Source organism: Mus caroli, unplaced genomic scaffold (assembly GCF_978045245.1).
Source record: "Mus caroli unplaced genomic scaffold, Mus_caroli_1 scaffold_2, whole genome shotgun sequence".
Classification (NCBI taxonomy): domain Eukaryota; kingdom Metazoa; phylum Chordata; class Mammalia; order Rodentia; family Muridae; genus Mus; species Mus caroli.
The window spans coordinates 168,541,339-168,561,434 of record NW_028227257.1 but is presented as its reverse complement, the minus strand read 5'-3'; the positions used below and the strand labels follow the sequence as shown (position 1 = coordinate 168,561,434).

Below are 20,096 nucleotides of genomic sequence, written 5' to 3'. Positions count from 1 at the left end.
TATATATATACATACACACATACACACACACATCCATACATACTCTTGAATAAATAGAAACTGCTCAGTTTACATACTGTTACTTGCATGAGCATAATTCTAGGACTTGGTCCTAAAGAATCAACTGGCATTGGAAACCTTCCTACCTGGCTAGTGAAGTCATGGGTCTTGGAGAAGAATCTACAAAAGCCACTTTGATAAATCAGCATAACCCTTAACAACATTTAAATGCAATTCTCACCCCTCACCAAAGACACTTCTCTTTGCAACAGATGCAGACCATTACAATTATATTTCACACACAATCTTTGATGGAAGGTAAACGATTCTTAACAGCTAAGGTAGACACATGCAAAAGGAAGGACTTGTGTGAGAAGAGATGAATTTTTCTATTCTATTGATTTGGGCAATATAAGCAAAAGAAGAAAAAACTAGATAAGAATTGTTTCAACTCTAGAAGAAACTAACCCAGATAGGTAAGAAAATATTTATTTCTAAGTTAATGTGGGTAAATTTAGACTTTTTTAAAAGGCCATAAATGGATATAAACAACACTTTGTTAACATATATTGCCATTAGTAATGTAAACAAGATACTTGTCATCATAAAAGTCGTGTGTAAACAACCTGAAATTGGATGTCATCACTGGCCACACACACAGCAAGCACTGACTAAAACAGTGCAGTACATGTGGCGCAGGGTCAGTCAAGATCATAGATGTCTGCTCCCAGGACATTCATCAGAGAGCCTCCTGCACCTAATGCCTAGATTTAGTAAGACACAGCAGACTATAGACATTACCTGCCATGCCCGTACACAGGGTCTATCAAAGGCTCATTTGCATCTTCAATTGAATTCTTTATGTTTTCAATGCCCTAAAGAAACCAAAATTTTATTAACTTCATTTAATACAAAAGATGACCAGTTTGGAGTATATGTTAATAAAACACTGTTGAAATTACGAAAACTTGTATTTGAGATGGTAAGAAGTAGCTCCCCAGAGATTACTTTCCATTTTCATTCATGGGCTCTATGAAGGACACTAAGGACTCAGGTATTATGTCTAGTGTTGGTTAATGGGACAGAGATAACAATTTTCAAGAGAGAAGAGGAACTCATTTAATACCAATGTTAGTATTTATTTAACTTCAGGATAAAGTTAAATTAAATTGAAATCTAATATACCTACTGAGAAAACTAAATTTAGTTTAGGTCATGAAAAAAGAAAACTTTATAATAAAGCCATAGATTTTTGAGTTTAGACAGAGGTATACAGTTAAATACATGAGAGGTATAAGAAGAAGAAAATGGAAAGTTTACATATGACTATACTTCTTCCCCAAATTGGTAACTCAAATATACAGTAACAAAATAAAGTATCAGTTATGAGAACAGGCAGTTTCTCATTTCTTAACCACTACCTCCTGATGCTTTTTCAGTCTCACAGAAGGGAGGCTGGAGAAGCACAGGGAGAGCGGGGAAGTGACATCCACAGCAATGTTCACTTAATTTGAACGACTGACTGCTATACAAGAGGCCAAAGCTAAGAGTGGAACAGACAACCAGCAATCAAAGTGTTAAAAGACTAAGTACCACAGGGGAAAACAGAGAGCTAGGGGATCTTGACTTGTCATCCTACAGAACAAAACAAAGCAGGCTATGACAATGTCAAAATGCACTGTGGGAAAAAGGCACAGTTGGTGGGCAGAAGGGGGAATCACTTTAGAGAGCAAAGGGTCAAAGGAATCCCAGGGAACATCTGACAAATGGCTGGGATACAGGTCAAAGGTCAAAGGTCAGAGATAAGGGGAACATTAGAATTTGAGGCATAAACATTGGTCGAGAATGAACAGTTCATGAGGGTGCAATACCTTAGCCCCTACCACCTGACCTCATTCAAGTATTTGGCTGATTTTTCTTATTATTTATTCTTGATTCTAAATACTTTCCCTTTTCCCTTCCATTCTGTGGTCACCATCCTGTTTTATTTCAACTTCTACTACAATACTACTTCAGTATCCTTGACTCTAGGTTTCCACTTACCAAATCTCTTCATCACAAACTCTCATTCCAATTCAGGCATCTTCTAGCCACACAATAAGATCTTGTCATTTCCATATTAAACATTGTATTGTGTTCCAATTCTGATGATATGAAACCTTAAGTATTTTTTGCACAATTCACAAGAGACCTCTTATATAAAAGGTGTGAATGTCACCTTTCACAGTTGTCTCTAGGTATACCCACTGCAGTAGGCTTGAAGTATTTAGAGCCCCAAACCTGTGTTATACCCCAATCCCTTTCTTCTTTAGACTTGCTTCTCCTACTGTTTGTAAAACTCTTCTCATCTATAAAGGCCCTACATACACCAAATGGTCCTTACTACCCAGAGTTTGCTCTTGAGTCCTGTCAAAAAACTTAAGTCATAGCTTCTATTTTTTTTCAAAAACTCTTTTGCATATAATAAATAAAATAAATCTAAAAACTAACACCCCAAATCATGACCATAATAGAATTATTAATATGCCATTTTTATAATGAAAAATAGAAAAACATTTAAAAAAAAAAAAAAAAAAGGATGTCACAGACCTATCATACAGAGTCAATGCTCAAAAAGCCTAAGAAAAAATATGCTGATTTCAGACAAGGTATAATCAGGAGATATTCCAAGTGTAATTGCAAGGCCACAAGCAATTGAAATTTACATTTGCAAAGACGACAGGACCAGAGGTATGCATGTGGAGTTAGATGCAGAGAGGTGAGCCGAAAGAAATAGCTACCCATAGAAGAAAAATAAGAACAATTACACAGGACCCAGGAAAAGACTCTTCTGGAATTCTAAATTTCAGAAGGAGAAAACAAGTGAGAGAACACATAAAGAAGAAAACAAAATGATTAAAATATGAGACACTGTATGAGAAACTAGCATAATAATTAACAAATAAGTCCATTAAAAGTAGGGGTCAGAAAGAGTCTCTACAGGGGCTAAAAGGTTAAATGCCAGAGATATTGCTAAGATCAAAGAAACCAAAATCAAGAAGACCTGACAACATTATGATTAGAACATTATCAGTCCCTCTGTAGTCTGTAAGGGCAGAGGGGAGGAGAGTGTGGAAGTGGTTAAAGAATGAGTAGAGGCAGGAACAAAGTCCTTACAAGCCACAAGATTCTTACCCTGAAGTATAAACATAGGCCACACAGGTTCTAACAGCAAACAGGAAAACAGCACTGAGCTAAGAAAGTAAATCGTCTTAAACAAACCTTTGTCAGTAATACAGAATAGAGAAAAAGCAAGACTCCAAATTTGTTTCCCCACATTGAATACTGGTCCAAGACAGCATCTTTTAATTCTGATACAGTTCTGAATGATCTTTTTCTGGGGGGGAAGAAGAATTAAGTATTAATAACCCGATTACTCCATTCACAAATGGAAAAGTGTTTCAAATTCTTACACATTACTATATACAAACAAGAGATTTTTACTAAGCATCTTCAAGTTCTAAAAACTAAAATTTAGCCATGGAAAACAAAAACTACTGTTGACAGCTCCTACCATACATAACCCAGTCTCCTGAGACAGTCTGAGCACTGTGAGGAGCCTCCAGTTGTCCTGGGTGTCGTAGCTGCCCCCAGTCCTTCCATCTATGCAGTTACTTAGACCACAGACTGGCCCTCTTCAGAGAGGTGCTCAACAACCAGAAACGATGATTAAAGCATGCAAGCTCTTCAACAAACATCTGAAGGATAAAACTACAGCATGCATTTGGGGCTTCTTCTAAAAGAAATTAATGTTAAATTTCAAACGCCACCTATAATTCTGTCAACATAGCATCCTCCCTTTGACTTTATAATAAAAACTTTGAGTGTTCTGATGAAGTATGGATGCTTTTAATGAAAATTACAGGAAGCATATTTTGGCAGAAAAATGATCCTAATATTTACCTCACTACAAATGGATTTACATTCATTCAGAACAGAAAAACATGATAAAATGATTTTTTCAACTGATAATGATGAAGACATATTTGATTTAGTGTTTTTAAAAATATACTTAGATAGTTACTTTAGGACTTAGAATCATACATCATGTAGATATTATTTTTAAATTTGAAATCAAATAGTGCTCAAACAACGTATTTTAAACTCATGTCTAAGTTAAGAAGTGCTATGTATATCCAGGGATCTTTCCACAGTATGAACATACTTAAAATGGCAATGTGTCCACAACGTAAGTATTTTAAATGTTTCAATGTTACTTACTGAATTAATGCATGAAATCGCTCAAAGCCAAGCTCTTCGACAGCCAAGGCAGCTATACATAAAAGACACTTTTCAGCACTACACATGGCAAATAAATGACACAAGATACACACAGCAGGCTGTAAATACTTTCAAGCAATCAAAACATTCCCTATTTCTTATTCCCTTATAAGTCTCAGTTTACTCTGAACTTTATAACAACATGAATTTATAGTTCATCATCTTAGTTACTATGGTTATAACTAAAATGGATACAGTACTGAGAACACAGAACGGTTACTAAGTAACGAACATCTCTGTACAATTCAGTCACAGCTAGGAGAACATGCAAAATAGGAGGGACTACAGCCTTCTGTCACACATTGTCATGTGTCCTGAATGTAAAATAATGCCCTAGTTTACAGATAGCAGTAACTATCAGGGCTAATCTTTCTCAATATAAAATCCTTAGGCTTAGGGCTCATTAATTAAATGCATAGACTAGGCATAGCACTGAAACCACAGGTTCAAGGACAGATTTAAGTTTGTCTCCTCATTCGTTCATGCAATCAGCAACTGTTCATTTACTAAGGCCTTACTGAGTGCTGGGCACTCTTGAGAGCACAGGCCACCCTCAGTTAGTTAGTGGTCATGGCATCATCCTCTTCACTTGTAAAAGAGGGAGCTGAGATCCACAGAGGAATCCTAAGAGCACCAAGCTCTAACCAGCACTGAAATGTAGACTCGGTCTTGGCTTCCAGAAGATAATGTCTTTAAAAATGGCTAATCAAAATGACTACCTTCTTGCAATGAACAATTTCATGAAGCAAATTATAGAAAGTCACACATTTTCACTAGTGATTAAAACATGATTATGAAATCAGAATTAAAACTTTTCTTTACAATTTAAAATATCACATTATATTAGCTTTATAAAGCCTGATTTTAACTTTTCAATGTTTCAAATGACTTTCTAAAATCTTAAGAAGTCCAAAGTGTTTAATTTATCTTTTGGTTTATGTGGGAAACAAACTGAAATTGAACCCAAGAATTCACTACTGCAAACAAGTGTGCATTACTAACAAGCAAAAAATATTTCCACCACAAAAGCCAATGGAGATAATGCTGTACACATGAGATAACAATGAGAGGGGAAAGGTTTCACAGTTAAATGTTGAGGATAGAATAATTCTATCTAACCTCATCCAAGTTATATTGTTTTATAAACTGCTTATGCTTCACTGTAAAGCTGACATAAAGAGAATACTTTCAAGAGACAAGCAAAAAAAAAAAAAATATATATATATATATATATATATATATATATATATGGCTTAACAGTCAGAGATGGTGGGAAATAAAGACAAGAGGAGAACCACAGCTGGGAATAAAGAAAGACAGGTAAAACAGATTGTTCTATGGAATAAATATTTCAATGTAAGTTCAGTTCAACTGTTAGTATCTAAGATAAATTCCTAGATCCTCAGTTAATAAAATGTCTTTAACTGTATATGAAGTTAAAAACATATTTCAAGTAGGGTTTTATGTCATGTTTATTTTTAAAATCAGGCACTAAGTAAACTAGAAAATCCTACATCATTTTGTTTTGGAGGAGGGCTCACTCTATCATGCCCACATAGCTAACAGTGTGCTATGACGCCCTTCCTCCTAGAGCTTACCAACATGTTAGCACGGAAATGCACCACCACTCCAGAGTAAGCATATGGTATGCACGTGCTGAGGTAATGCTAAATATAACACTAATGTAAAATGCTAAATGAGTGTAAACACTTTGAATGGTTTAAGTGTCCCTTTCTCAATATTTAGTATCCCAAAAGGAGTTAATAACATGCTTACAAGCCACACAGTACAAGTTACAAACGTTTAGAAATGAGTCTAAATGATGCTTTATTATCATTCTTTTGAATAGTTTCCATTTGTCTTTAAATGTCATTATCAATTCCAAAATGAATTCTTTTTGAAAGGCAATATTTTAAAGGTCTGAAAAGAAACACTACATAACTGTTTAAATTTTTAAAATTATTTCTTGCAAATGTGTTATTAAAATTTGCCAAGCACAAGCTGTTCTAATTGTAGAGGAAGGGGAAAAAATGGACAGTGAACACAGACATTTCAGCTCAGGGGAGGCAACACTGTCAGTAGACAGTTCTATATGGATAGTGATACACAACACACACAATCAATATTTACTTCCTAATGCCTGGTATCTGTCTTTTACAGAATCAATTTGATATAGAAGGTAGTGAGTATGATCCAGTATATATGGAATAAAGTACACTTGGGAACTAACAATTCCCCAAACTCACCTAACTAGCAAGATTAGTCCTCCAAAGCAAACCAAAGAGCAATTCCTTCTATTTTCCCTACCACCAGAAGTCGCTAATTTACTCGTTCATTTTGACAGTGTTTAGGCCACTTTTAACAATGTTCAAGTGTATAATTTTTATGAACGAGAGTAGGTATTATATGTATTATTTAAAATAAAGAAACTGCAGTCAAGATGTGGAGAACTTAAAACATAACTAAAATGAAACTAAAACTACTTTAGTCCAAATATATAACAATGTTCAAAAGGATCAGGAACAAAATAACAGTGTTTAATTAAGAAAATATTTCCATTGTTGTTCTAAAAAGGAGCTGAGGATATTTAAGCATTAGTGGTGTAGAAAGCTCCTCCCATCTAAAGAACACTGTGCACCTGAGCTACTGCATGCAGATGCATTTTCCCCAGACTTTTAAAATCAAAGTTGTAATACTAAAAGATTTCATCAAGCAGAAGTTAGCTATAATTATTTTTAAAATGCTTAAGAGACAGATGTAACTCCTTTTGTAAAAATGCACTGTCTTACACTAAATAAAATAATGGAAAAGAAGATAGAAAATATTAACTTAGAGAAAGTGTTATCAAAACATAAAATATTTTTTCTTCAAAGTTTTCAATAGATTTATTAAAACAAAAGAACAAGAAATTACTTCATGAAATAAAAACGTATCTTACAAGAATGTTCCACTTGGCAACTAGACTGTGCAGGACTCCCAGAAATCCTAGCCGCTTCCTCGGGTGTCCTTCCTCTCAACCATGAAACCAAGCAGTATGATCCAGAGCTGTCATAAGCACTCTCTAAAATATCACACAAGGTATGACAAAGGAGCTCCTTCTGCTCTTCCTCTAAAAATAACCAAAGTATAAGTTACAATGGTTTGTCTGGAAAAGAAAATCGAGTCATGAGAAACATAAGAATGCCTCGGCTTAATAATGAAAATCAAGTGTTTTCTGAGAATAAGGAAAATCCATATAACCAGAAGACTGTAAATTACTCTTTAGAAGAACAATGTGCCTAAAGATTAAAATGTTATCACCTTAAATCCTGGCATCAGTTAGAAGAAGACTGAAAAGTGCAGACCTTAACACCATGAGAAATCATTGTCTCTGTCTTCAGCACCTCAGCACTCAGCTCCCTCTCCTGCAGAACCCAAAGGAAGGAACAACAGGGCCCCGGGGACCTGTTCTCCCGAGCTGCTGAATTCTGCCTGATCAGCTTACAGGAATAAGAGCAAGGCGACAAGACACCATCAGCACACCAACCACAGGCCATTAATGTAGCAGAAGCAACCACCTCTATGCTGCATAAAGCAGGAGCCTTACACCACTCCACAGTATGCCGAGCACTGGTACGCTCTTTTCAAAGGCACAAACAAGGCCATTTCCTCCAGAACCTGGGCAGCCCCTCCCTCTTTCAAGCAGTGTCCGCTCTCCAGTGCACTATCACACTCACACTTTCAAATGAAACTAGTGTAACACATCCTATATCACATGTTACAGTCAGTAATGGTTCCAGTCACTTCACATCACAGCCTTCATGACCTTATGATAATGTTTTTCAAATTTGTCAAAGAGACTGTATTTTTGAGGAAGAAATGTTTTCAGCAATTAAAAGTCATGGTGATAATTGACTCTCTCTCAGTTTCTTTACTGAACTTGTGAATTTCATATTCATACTAAATATATGACCAGAATTCCATTAACTCTTCAGTTCAGAATCTTGAGGAGATTCTATGGTCATGGGTTAGAACGAAAGCTATTATGTTCTTACACACAAAGCTGGCACTGTAATCTCCTGCCTTCTTCTAGAAGTGACTGTGAGGCTCACAAGGAATTCTGCAACTGAGGGAAGGTCTTTGTAAACTGCCAAGTGGAATGCAAATGTTTGTCATCAGGTGGCATCCGGTATCAGTATTACTCAAGCTGCAGAGACTCTGATAGTTTGTCCTGCAATATAATGACTTTCAGTGTTCCCATTTAATAATGCATTATAATAAAAGATAAAAGAGTAAAACAAGAATGCTGAGCTCTTCATCAGAGCTCAATAAGGCAAAAAGGAAAACAGGAGGGATGGGGTAGGAAGCCACCAGCAACACACAGGCATGGTGGTGCAAGAAGGCAATCCTAGCAACAAGCAGTTAAAGTAGAAGGATCGCAAGGCTGAGGCTAGCCTGGCCTACACAGTGAGTGCCAGGCTAGCCTTGTTACATAGCGAGACCCTGTCACACAAACCCCAGAGCATAGAGGTATTAATTATGGATATATTATCATGTAAAGGTTAAGAGAAACAGCCATTTAAGCAAGAGGCCTTATTACTATAACACTCTGTCTTCTGCCCCTTATTAAGAAAAATCTGAAAAAGAACATTTTAAAACAAAGTCTGTTTTATCAAACTTTTTGAAACATCTGAGAAATAATATTCCATCAATTGTTGCCCATGAAGACAGACTTTTAAAGAAATGAATTACTAACAATGCACGTGACTTAGATGAGGTTTAAGAGAGGACGGAGGAGAGACTTGGAAGGCAGCTAGCATACCTGAGCAATCCCGCCAGGACGGCTTCTCGGAGGAAAACAGAAGCTTCTTCAAAAGAAATGCCTTTACACAATTAAAGCGACAGTTAGAATGCATGGCAGTCACAGCTCACGCGGCTCTCTTACTTCAAACTACAAACACTTAACACCATCTTTCCCCACAGTCAAAAGACAGGGTACAAAGATATTTACTTACAACATACTACTATAAATCTTGCCCCAGATTTACAGATTACCCATCTCAGACACATACATTCTAGTAAGTAGAGAATCAATTCCCACAGTAGATAGGTAAATGGAATTTATAGAAACCTAGCAATCTGTTCACATAGTGAAGGTTTACAGAAATACCTCTACATTTCTCTTGGATTTCTAGGATAGGAGGCATCTAAATACAACAATGGTCCATTCTTTCCTATAGCTCTGATCTGTTATACAGAGAATACCACTACTGGCCATCTGCAGAAATTTAGCAGGGCCCTGTCTTAAGCTAAAAGACAAAAGCACTGTGGATGAAACTCAGTAGTACAACACTTGCCTACCATGGTGAGATTATGTGCTAGATGCCCAGTACTATGGAAAGACAGGAGAGGGGGGAGGGAGAGGGAGAGGGAGAGGGAGGGGGAGGGGGAGGGGGAGGTGGAGGGAGAGGGGGAGGCGGAGGGAGGGGCAGGGGCAGGGGCAGGGGCAGGGGCAGGGGCAGGGGAAGGGGCAGGGGCAGGGGCAGGGGCAGGGGCAGGGGCAGGGGCAGGGGCAGGGGGAGGGGGAGGGGGAGGGGCAGGGGGAGGGGGGGAGAGGGAGAGGCAGGGGCAGGGGGAGGGGGAGGGGGAGAGGGAGAGGGAGAGGCAGAGGGAGAGGGAGAAGCAGAGGCAGAGGCAGAGGATGAGGCTGAGGGAGAGGGAGAGGGAGGAGAGGGAGAGATGGGGGAAAGGGAGAGATGGGGGAAAGAGAGAGATGGGGGGTAGGGAGAGGAAGGAAAGTAAGAATCTCACTATTAGAGTAATCACTTTCTCACAAGAACTCCTAACTTCATGAAATGAGTCATCAAATTATATGGTTTGAAAGAAAAACGAACTGATCTCTAGTCTTCTACTGGGTATGTCATAGAAAGCTGCAGGATACAGGACAGTGCCTCCTTAAGGCACAGTCAGCTGACTTGTTTAAATGTGGATTCCTGGGCTCCAATATTGACTATGAATCTCTGTAGGGCAAGTCTAAGAAATAGGGGTATTATAAAACTCTTTATATGCTATTAGAAAGCAGCATGGAGATTGCTTTTAGTCAGAAGGACCTAAGCTTGAGTCTTGATTTCCTAGTCAATCAAAAGTGCTAGGACAAACTCTGAAAGATTTCCATAAGGATTATATGAGAAAATGTATGCCAGGCACTCAGCATACTGCCTGGCACCCAACAGGCCACCAATTTAAAGAATGTGACCACCCCAACAGTACTTAAATAGACATAAAACAAACACTATAACTAAGCCTCCGCTATGATCAGCAATCAACATAAATGAACTACTCTGTGTAACTACTTACAGAACAGACTTTGAAGGTAAAGCAGGGTGTTTATCCTACCACTAACTCTACTGCTGTCGGCATAGAACGTCACCTTCATCATCCCTTCATAACTGCTTTTACAAGAAGGAATTATAATGCATACAGTAAGCAGTATATTTTCTAGTTTTCTCAGAAATCAACAGCCATAATCAATACTTCTATGAAGTTCCAAGATTTACCTGTTATGTCCACATTTAAACTTTGTTAAAATACATTGAGTTGGTTGTAGCTTTTGCTACTATAAATGAATTTCTTCATGAAGAAAACTTTTTCTATATGAAGGGTTATTTTTAAAGAAGGTTTCTCAGAAGTACATTATTCATTAAGAATCTATATATTATAACTCTGACCATATTCTACAACACCTTTACAGAATCTCAGTTAAGTCTGAACTAGACAACAATATTCAAGAGTGCCAGTACTACCCCACCAACATATGTCTTGACAAGTTTTTATCTAGAGAGTTAAGAAAAAATAAAAAGGAAAAAGCATCAAGCTGTTGCTTGATTTTTACTGGCCCGCACTCAGCAAATGTCTTTATTCTTTTCTTGTCTAGCATCAGTGTACCTGTTAAAAACTACTTGGTGATGCCCATTTGACCTGTGGGGATGAAGTGTATCTTATCCAGTTTGTACTAATTCACTGTTAAACATAGGCAATATCACTTAATAATAATATTTATTGAAATTTTTTTCTGAGCTTAAAGTAATTCTTTTTCTTAGAGCACTGGTACATTAATGTTTTGGTTTCCTAAGGATATATTTGGCACATGATAGAAGATGACCTAAAATCATTTGCCCCTCAATCTGCCTGTCATATTGGTAGTATTTATAAAATTTCAATTTATTTCATCACTGATTAGAGTTCCTTTATCACAGTATTAATAAATCTTGGTAAATTCTTATTTAATAAATGAATTATCTGTTTAATGCTATTCCTATGTACATATTCTAGAAGTGTCATAGTCTAAACTTAATAGTTCGAAATGTTACTGTTAATATTTTGACTTACTAAATTCTCTCATTACTTTAATGATTTAATTTTGATGCTTAAGCAGAAACGCACACACACATATTATATTATATATATATATATTTATACACACACATGTGTGTGTGCATAATGTAAGTTTATTGATTGAAAATATTGGCATATTTCTCAAAGCAAACCCACTGTGTTAAAGGTCTGTAACATGTAGTCAAAATTTTAATGTTAAAGTTATCCCTTGTTTATTTTTGATACACACTGATTTTTAAATGCCTGTGATCTATCTTCTGTTTAACTATGTTCACAGACCTCCAATTCTACAGCACTATTACTGACCACAGAGACTATTTCTAAATGTAATACACATGACAGAGCAAGGGTCTTCAGATTCAGACAAGATTCCTATTGGTACAGGAAAGCTGCCTCAGTGGATTCAGGAAAATAGATATAATAATAATTAGTAGTACTATATTTTCATATAAATATATGTAATCACACAGGATATTTAAATATTCTATAATTATTATATTTAAATTTCTACTTTATACACTTAACGACTTTGATGCAATAATAATTTTACCAATATGAAAATAATTAGTTTTATTCTTTGAAGAAATAAAAACAAGATGATCTATAGAGGTGTATTTTGGAATAACTCAGACTGCTTTTCTTTTTTTTAATTTTTTAGATTTATTTTATGTGTATGAATGTTTTGCCTGCATTTTTGTATGTACATCATATGTGTCTGGGTCCTTTGCAAGAGCAACAAGTGTTCTAAGCCACTGAGCCATCTGTCCATTCCTGAGAAGGCAAAAGAACCTCTTCCTTTTAACTGAGTGATGTTAGCATATGAAAGATAGTGTTGGGAACTAATGTATTACATAACCAAGAGTTTAGAAATGTATCCTTCATACCCAGTGGATAATCTGCATCATTTCTAATTAAATAAACATTTTAAAGTATGAACAGCTTTGAGGTGACACTGATAATCACACTTCTAACTGTAAACCAGAAGCTGTTGGTTCTAGCAATTTAACAGTTTATGGTACTAGTCAGTTCTTAAATTCAAAAACATTCAGATTCAAAACAAGTCCATTCTGAAAACAAAACTCTTTTGTACAAAGAAAAAAAAATTCTTTAAACTGTGTTTGTAGTTGGTTGCAACTTACTTAGAAAGGCCAATCTTTAGCTCAAAATAATATATAAAATTTAGGCCATGAAAGCATGCATTCATCTGTAACTTTCTAGAGACATCTTTGTAGATGGAATAAATGATAAAGGCCTAATTGTTATGATTATACCCTTTAAATGTATAGATCTTATAGGATCAAAGGCTCATTATATTACACAACAGATCTTATCTCTAATTCCAAATCTTCTAAAAATCAGGGTGTACCTCTTACTTTCCCTTGAAAATGCTACTATTGTAAGGACTCACTCATGCTCTAAAAGAAAGAACTTATCTTTATTTTGGATAGTTAGAACTCTATGTGTAAAAGTTGTTAGAAGGTCATATCTGGTTGTTCTGTAGAGTACAGACATCAGAAAACAGAGACAAGAGCTAAACTTTTGAACATGTCCCTTATCTAAGGAGTTGGTAAAGTAGTCTATGTTACCTGAACAGGTGCAATAACAGCACAGGGACCACCTTCAAACTGCTCTAATGCAGATCCCTCTGATTCACTAAACACAAACCCTAAAAATAAAAGCAAGTAGCAAGGATTAAAAATAGTTCCAGTAGCATCTATAAAGAATTGTTCATATACTTTGCTTTGAGCTCATGTTTCACAACAGAAAATATCTACAGTTACTGGAGGCAATGCTTGGTCTTTCAAAAGACCAAGAGGACTCTCTGTCTGTCTCTGTCTCTCTCCCAGCCCCCGCCTCCCTCCCTCCCTCTCTCTCTCTCTCTCTCTCTCTCTCTCTCTCTCTCTCTCTCTCTCACACACACACACACACACACACATACACACACACAATTTCACACCCAGGAAAGGTACACACACACACACATACACACACACAATTTCACACCCAGGAAAGGTAAAGTAGACTTTAATGGAAAGGACAATAAGTCTGACTTTTATTTAATTCTTGGTCTAACGAATAAAATTAGCTCATGCATGCCAACACAGAGTCAGCCCTAAGCCACACCTCCAGCATCTTAAATCTCACTTTTCCGTACTTTCATATGCTTGAAGGAAAACTAGAAATCCAAACACCAGTGTTTTTGTTGCTGTTCACTTCAGTCCCCCTCCATTCCCCATTAAGGATAATTACCGAGAGTACTCACTGTAAGGGAGCAGTGGGCTAGGTGGTAGCTAGAATACTTGCCTAGTTATCTACTTCATTTCAATACTTGAGTCACATTCTGTAATTTAAGAACTAAATGGCATGATAGATAGTAAGTGTTCACAGGCTGGCTCTATCTTAGTTTAAATACTCCTAATCATCATTAACTGATAGCAGCTACAGGGATGCAGGCGGCCTTGGGACAGAAGGCAGGAAAATCCACTAGAAACCACGGGGGGCGGGGGGGGGGTGGCAATGGGGGGAATAATCACACTATCTCCCTGAGCCGCAGTTGTCTTATTTTTAATATGTTCACTTTCAGTTCCACTATACTAGGGCTCTACTGAATTTCAGTAATGGTTAAATTCAGTAACCCAGACAACACACTGGGTTTGCTTATATTTCATAAATACCAGATCTTATATGTGCAACTCAGAATATTATACAAGACTGCTAAAGTCCCTGGTCTGCAGGAGCTGATCATCGAGTTGAAGAGACATGTAGATAGGTAATACTAAAAGAATAAGTTAATGTGACAGAAGAATAGAGGGTCTCCTGGGTGCAAAAAGGAACAGTGTCTGCCTAAGTCAAACATTACCAGATGACCTGGAGGCCGATTATGGCAGGGCATCTGGCTGGGAAACAAGGGTAGGCAAATAATGTTCAAGCAAGCCGAGCATCAGTACTGAAGGGAACAGGGCTAGAAGAGCAGGAAACGCTGGTGAATCAAAGGGAAATTTAATGCAGCTGAAGGGCTGGTCAGAGGCAGAAAGAAGTGTGAACAGGCAAAAGGGAAAAGAGGAGGCACATGCTACATAGGCCTGTGTGAGCCTGAGGACGCTCTGGTTCTTGCACAACTATAACGTTTGCTTCTTTGTAAAGGATGAAAATAGGAAGACTCTTCTAAGAGCACAGTAGAGATGTAACTGGCCTAATCAAAGCTACTTTCCTAGGGAGAGGAAGAGCTATTTTCAAATGGTATTTATAAAATGAAATTAAAGCTTGATCACTACATGTAAATGGAGCATGCTTGATATAGAGGAAACAAGAGTTGCCTCTGAAGTTTCTACAGACAAAAAACAAAGAAAAACAAAAGGCTGGAGATCCAGAGCTTCCTCCCAGGTCTCTTCTTTACCCTTTCTTCCAGCATTTAACTGTTTCACATAGTTTTTAAAAAAATCAGTGATTCCACTAAGAAGTCCACCCACACACTGTCTCCTGGCCTCTCAGCCCTATCCCAGCCATCTCGATGCTACAGCCCAGCTCTCTCAGTGCAGTCTCCACAGATGAGTTCACTATCAATCCCTGGCTGCAGCAGCTCACTCTCCCCATGCTCACTGGCCTCCTGCATGCTGGTCTTTTGTTGCATGTTAGCCAGTTTATCATCCATCTCACTGCAGCTCCTCTTAGACACCACATTCCCCAGGCCGTGGCCTTGGGATTAGGCTTTTTCCTCTCTGTATGTTCCTTCTGGTAGTATGCAGAACTTTACTTACCTCTAATAATTTTGTCTACTCCCACAATTTCCATTACTGACTGTAACCAAGAAATCCCCAAATTCAGACCAGACACCGAATCTGAAGTTCTCGTGTGGCCCTGCACAGTGACTTCAGTCCCACTGGTGAGATTCTTCCAGGTCTTCAGACATTCCTGTCTCCACCTCTCAAGTGCTGGGATCACAGGTATGTCCCACGAGGCCTTTGTACATAATTCTCCTTCTGCCTAAAACACACGCTTGCCCTTTCTGAAGAAACTCTGACTCATCTTTTAGGCTTCTTCCTTCCTTTTGGCTCAGGGCTCCAAAACATATCTCAAATGTGTCCTGTATCTCATCAACTTATAGTTCAGACAGCCTACCCTGTCCCCTGCAGTACTGATAAAGGCTTCCTGCCACACTGCCCAGCTGCTCATCTTCTAACCCCTTCTAGTCATCTGTACTGCATGGAGAGTACTGCAGAAATGGAAAACAGATTTGGTCACAACCTGCTGAAAATATTTCTATAGACTCTCAGTGCAAGTAAAATAGAACCTTAACTCCCTTTTCTGATCTAAAGACATGGTAAGATCGCCAATTCAATGGACCTCCATTTTACCTTTACTTTGATCGGCTAAGAAGTCCATATTAATGCTGCTCTTCTCTCTCGATGAAATGCTTCCACTCTGGTCTTCATAGTCTTCAGGATTCAAGTGAGATGTGAGCTCCTTAGAGAGACTTCCTGGAAGACCGTAAGTACTCTCCCATGCCTCACAGGACCAGCATTTATCCTAATCTATACTTATGTTAGTTTATTACACAGGTATCCGTGGCTGTTTCCACCATATGCTGTATACCCACTGCTTGTTAATGTCTGTTCAGGTTCTGAGAGGGAAGAGAATTGGGGGTGTTGGTTTCCACGAAGTAAAATACATCAGTTTCAAATATGTAAAGGAGCCATCTCTACCATGTAGAAGCGGGGATCCTGGACCTCAGGACAAGCTTTGGGACTACAGACAGCAACTGCAATCACGTGGAACAGGTCAGCACAGTGAATGCCAGCATGCACTGCAAAGACGATGAAGCTAAGAACATTAAAAAGTGAGCAGAGGCTAGGTCAGCAAGGCAGGATACAGCGTTGAGAGACAGGCAAGACAGGGACATAGTAGCAGAGGTTCTAGAAAAGATCAATTAGGTACAAGGGTAGTCAGCTGTGGCATGTGCTAAGACATAAGTGCTGGATCAAGCGTACCACCAGTACTGCAAAAGAAACTCAGAGCTAGAGAACAGCCAGACTTTAAATGAGAGGAGAAACAGCAGAAGCAAGCTAATTCTTGTACAAGTTTCAGAGAAGAAAAGAGGATGGCAGGATGGAGAATTATTTTGATGCTTAATGACTAAGGATGTCATTAAGGATGTGTGTGTGTGTGTGTGTGTGTGTGTGTATGAGAGAGAGAGAGAGAGAGAGAGAGAGAGAGAGAGAGAGAGAGGCATATGCTTTTAATCCCAGCACTGAGCAGGCAGAGCCAGGTGAAATCAGAGTTTGAGGCTAACCTGGGTCTATGTAGAGTTCCAGGCAGCTAGGGCTACATAGTGACACCCCTATCTCAAAACAAACAAAAAAATCAAAACAAAGTGAGTGAATAGATGATAGACAGATAGACAGACAAATAGAAAGAGATAAATGAGGGCTGATGCAGCGACTGATATGGGAAAAGGAAATTGGAGACCTTATCTTACAAGGTCTGAGACAGTGCAGCACAGCAGGAGTGACTCCCAACCAGATAGAGGTTGTCAGCTGTGCCCTCCCAATCTCTACAGACTTACAGTACTAGAGATAGTGCAAGGGACCCACCTAAAGTTAAAGTTGTTTTCACAACACTATCAAGACATTATCTACCTTCATGTTAAGTTCATTAATTTTGAAGGGTGTAATGGGATCCTGAGCTCAGAAAACTTGAAAGCTGGTGACTTCACAGATATAAATCTTAGAAAATTTCTAAAACAAAGAAAAGCAAAGCTACTGGCTGGAATCAGGGGAATGAAGAAGGGAGAACTGAGGTCCTGTCTGGATGCTGATTCTGAGATGTAGAAGGACAGCTTGTTGGGGATTGTTCTGGTGCTGTAATGCATCAAATGATAAATTCTGTACCGCAAGATCTGGTTGCCCCAAGTTGAGCAAATTCCTATGCCTTTGTTATATGAACCTAGCTCCCTAATTAAAATCAATTGGCTAAAAAGACTAGAGCCTGTGATTGGGAGGTAGAAAGAGAGGTGGGAATTGAGGATAGATCTCAGGAGAGACTGGGAAGGAAGGAGAAAAGGGGCAGAGAAGAGAGGCTGCCAGGAGCGGAGATAGACCATGATCACAGGGATGATGAGTGGAAGCGGGGACACTCAGCTAAGGTGTTAACTACTGTCTGCTGATGCAAGACAGGTTTATCCACAACTCCCTGGAGCTCCTGAGAACAGGAAATGGGGAGCTGGATGTAGATAAGACGGATAGGAAAACATGAAAAGTGACAACTAAAAGTGCTGGTTATCACATTAAGACAATCAAATGTCAGGTCCGACCTAGGACTGAGAAGCAAAGCCAAGAATCTGGGCCACACCATCTGAATCCTCCTGTCCCACACCTTCTCTTCTGCTAAGCTGCACTGGGCCTTTTCAGCACTTGGGTAGCAGAGTTAAAGCCAAGAGACTTTCACTGTTTGTCCAAGAAGAGTGAGAGAGGAGTCCCAGTACTGCATGTTAGTGCAGAGGAGGACTGAGGTTCTACAGACTTTCAGTTCATGTAAAAAACATCAAATTAGAAGTGAATCCTAGCCTTCCCTAAGGAGTCCACTAATATTCAAAGAAGAAGTAAAAACATTAGTAAAAAGTCTATTATAATGCATCTATCAGGATCCATGGAAGGTGCTTACAGTTACAATCACACGATAGTGAGTTGTTTTATTTGTGCCCTTGAACATGATTTTGTTAATGTAAGGCTACTTTTCTTGTCAAATGTTTTTTCACTCACATTATTTCCTAGATTTAAAAGAAATTTGTTTATTACAAAAACAACAATTTCTGATTAAATCTAAAGTTACTCACCTAATAACTGATTTGACAGAGAGTTTTGTAACATCTGTAACATATTGTGACACAATGAAGACAGTGACTCTGTCCTCAGTACCACATTCTATAACAGCTAATTTAAATGTGGCCCGTGAACCTTTTTACTCTCGAGCCTCCACTGTACACACCTCCCTCCAACCAACACTACACACACCTCCCTCCAACCAACACTATACACACACCTCCCTCCAGCCTCCACTGTACACACACCTCCCTCCAACCGACAGGGCAACTAAGGGCTCTAAAGTCTCAGCAGCCGGTGTAAAACCAACAGCACAGACTTGCTTCGATTACTATAAGCCACAGGGTCTGGGTTAAGTCAAGCATCTGAATGGGGCCCCATTTTCCTTAGCTAATAGTGTTAGACTAGACACATTTACCCTCTGTTGTCTTTGAAGATTGTAAACCCTGGACAGCATAACATCATATGACAGACATTTAAAATCTTTGAATTAACGAGACTATATTACATATTTAAAGTACCAAATAATTAATCCTCTCCTGTGCTTGCACATTGTGGCTTTTAAAAAATCACTTGTTAGGTGAATTACAATTTAGTTATGCTAAATGAAAGGAAAACCTAAGTTCAAACTTTGACCCAAATGATCTAGTAATGAAAAGTGTGTGTGTGTGTGCGCACGTGTGTGTGTGTGGTGTACCTCTGTGAGAGGACAGCTTGCAGAAGTTATCTTTCTCTTTCAAGCCTAGAAGTACTGAGGGTTAAACTCAGGGTCAGGCTTGGCAACAAGTACCTTTCCTTACTGATCTATCTTGCTGGCCATTTTATATATTTTAAATGATCCCTCAATTTTTCAATTACATAAAAATTTTATTTTTCATATTATATAATAAGGACTGTCTCTTATTCCTGAAAACCCACCCCCAAATCTAATTTTAATCAAGATGGCCCTGCCTTGCCGGGCGTGGTGGCGCACGCCTTTAATCCCAGCACTCGGGAGGCAGAGGCAGGCGGATTTCTGAGTTCGAGGCCAGCCTGGTCTACAAAGTGAGCTCCAGGACAGCCAGAGCTATAAAGAGAAACCCTGTCTCGAAAAACCAAAAAAAAAAAAAAAAAAAAAAAAAAAAAAAAAAAAGATGGCCCTGCCTTATCACAAAAAAAAAAAAAAACAAACCAATATTCCCACGTTAAGCTGTTCTGGACAGTACCTCTTTTCCAGCACAGCTTCAGGTGAAACAATGAAACAAGAAGTTTGGAGGAAGGGACAGTGTGCTTTCTGAGCTCCTGCGAAGAGCTAAGTTAAGGCCAGGAAAGCACTGTCCTCAAAAGGCTTCTTAAAAGATGTTTTAAGAAGCAGGACAGCTTTTGTGCATCACCAGAGGAAAACCTAGAAAGAGTAAAGCCCCTGACCCTTTGCAGGGAGTTTACCGAACACCAAGTTACACAGTCAGCACTGAAAATTGAACTCTTAGTACGTCAAATGTATGAGCAATACTACTTCTGTCAGACAGAAGACACTGTAAGTTTGGGTTCTGTTGGGACATGGTCAACATGACCACTTTCTACTATCTCCAATGCTAATATCCA

The 20,096-nt window shown here is 38.5% G+C and overlaps 1 protein-coding gene across 7 annotated transcripts in view; it reads right to left on the bottom strand.

Annotated features, from left to right (window-relative positions):
- The window catches only part of Mindy3 (MINDY lysine 48 deubiquitinase 3), a 76,540-nt gene that overhangs the window by 53,491 nt on the left and 2,953 nt on the right, over nucleotides 1-20,096 (bottom strand). The window contains exons 2-7 of one of the 7 annotated variants that reach the window (XM_021185506.2): nucleotides 13,281-13,360; nucleotides 9,122-9,182; nucleotides 7,259-7,429; nucleotides 4,261-4,312; nucleotides 3,262-3,376; nucleotides 802-875 (exon numbers count right to left, since the gene is read on the bottom strand). The exons of 1 other annotated variant lie outside the window; for it this stretch is intronic. In XM_021185506.2, the coding sequence (XP_021041165.1) occupies nucleotides 802-875; nucleotides 3,262-3,376; nucleotides 4,261-4,312; nucleotides 7,259-7,429; nucleotides 9,122-9,182; nucleotides 13,281-13,360 (553 nt within the window). Of the gene's footprint in view, nucleotides 1-801; nucleotides 876-3,261; nucleotides 3,377-4,260; nucleotides 4,339-7,258; nucleotides 7,430-9,121; nucleotides 9,183-13,280; nucleotides 13,361-20,096 lie in introns of those variants that run through there. 5 more of the 7 variants (XM_021185512.3, XM_085835179.1, XM_085835180.1 and 2 more) reach the window with 5 other exon arrangements.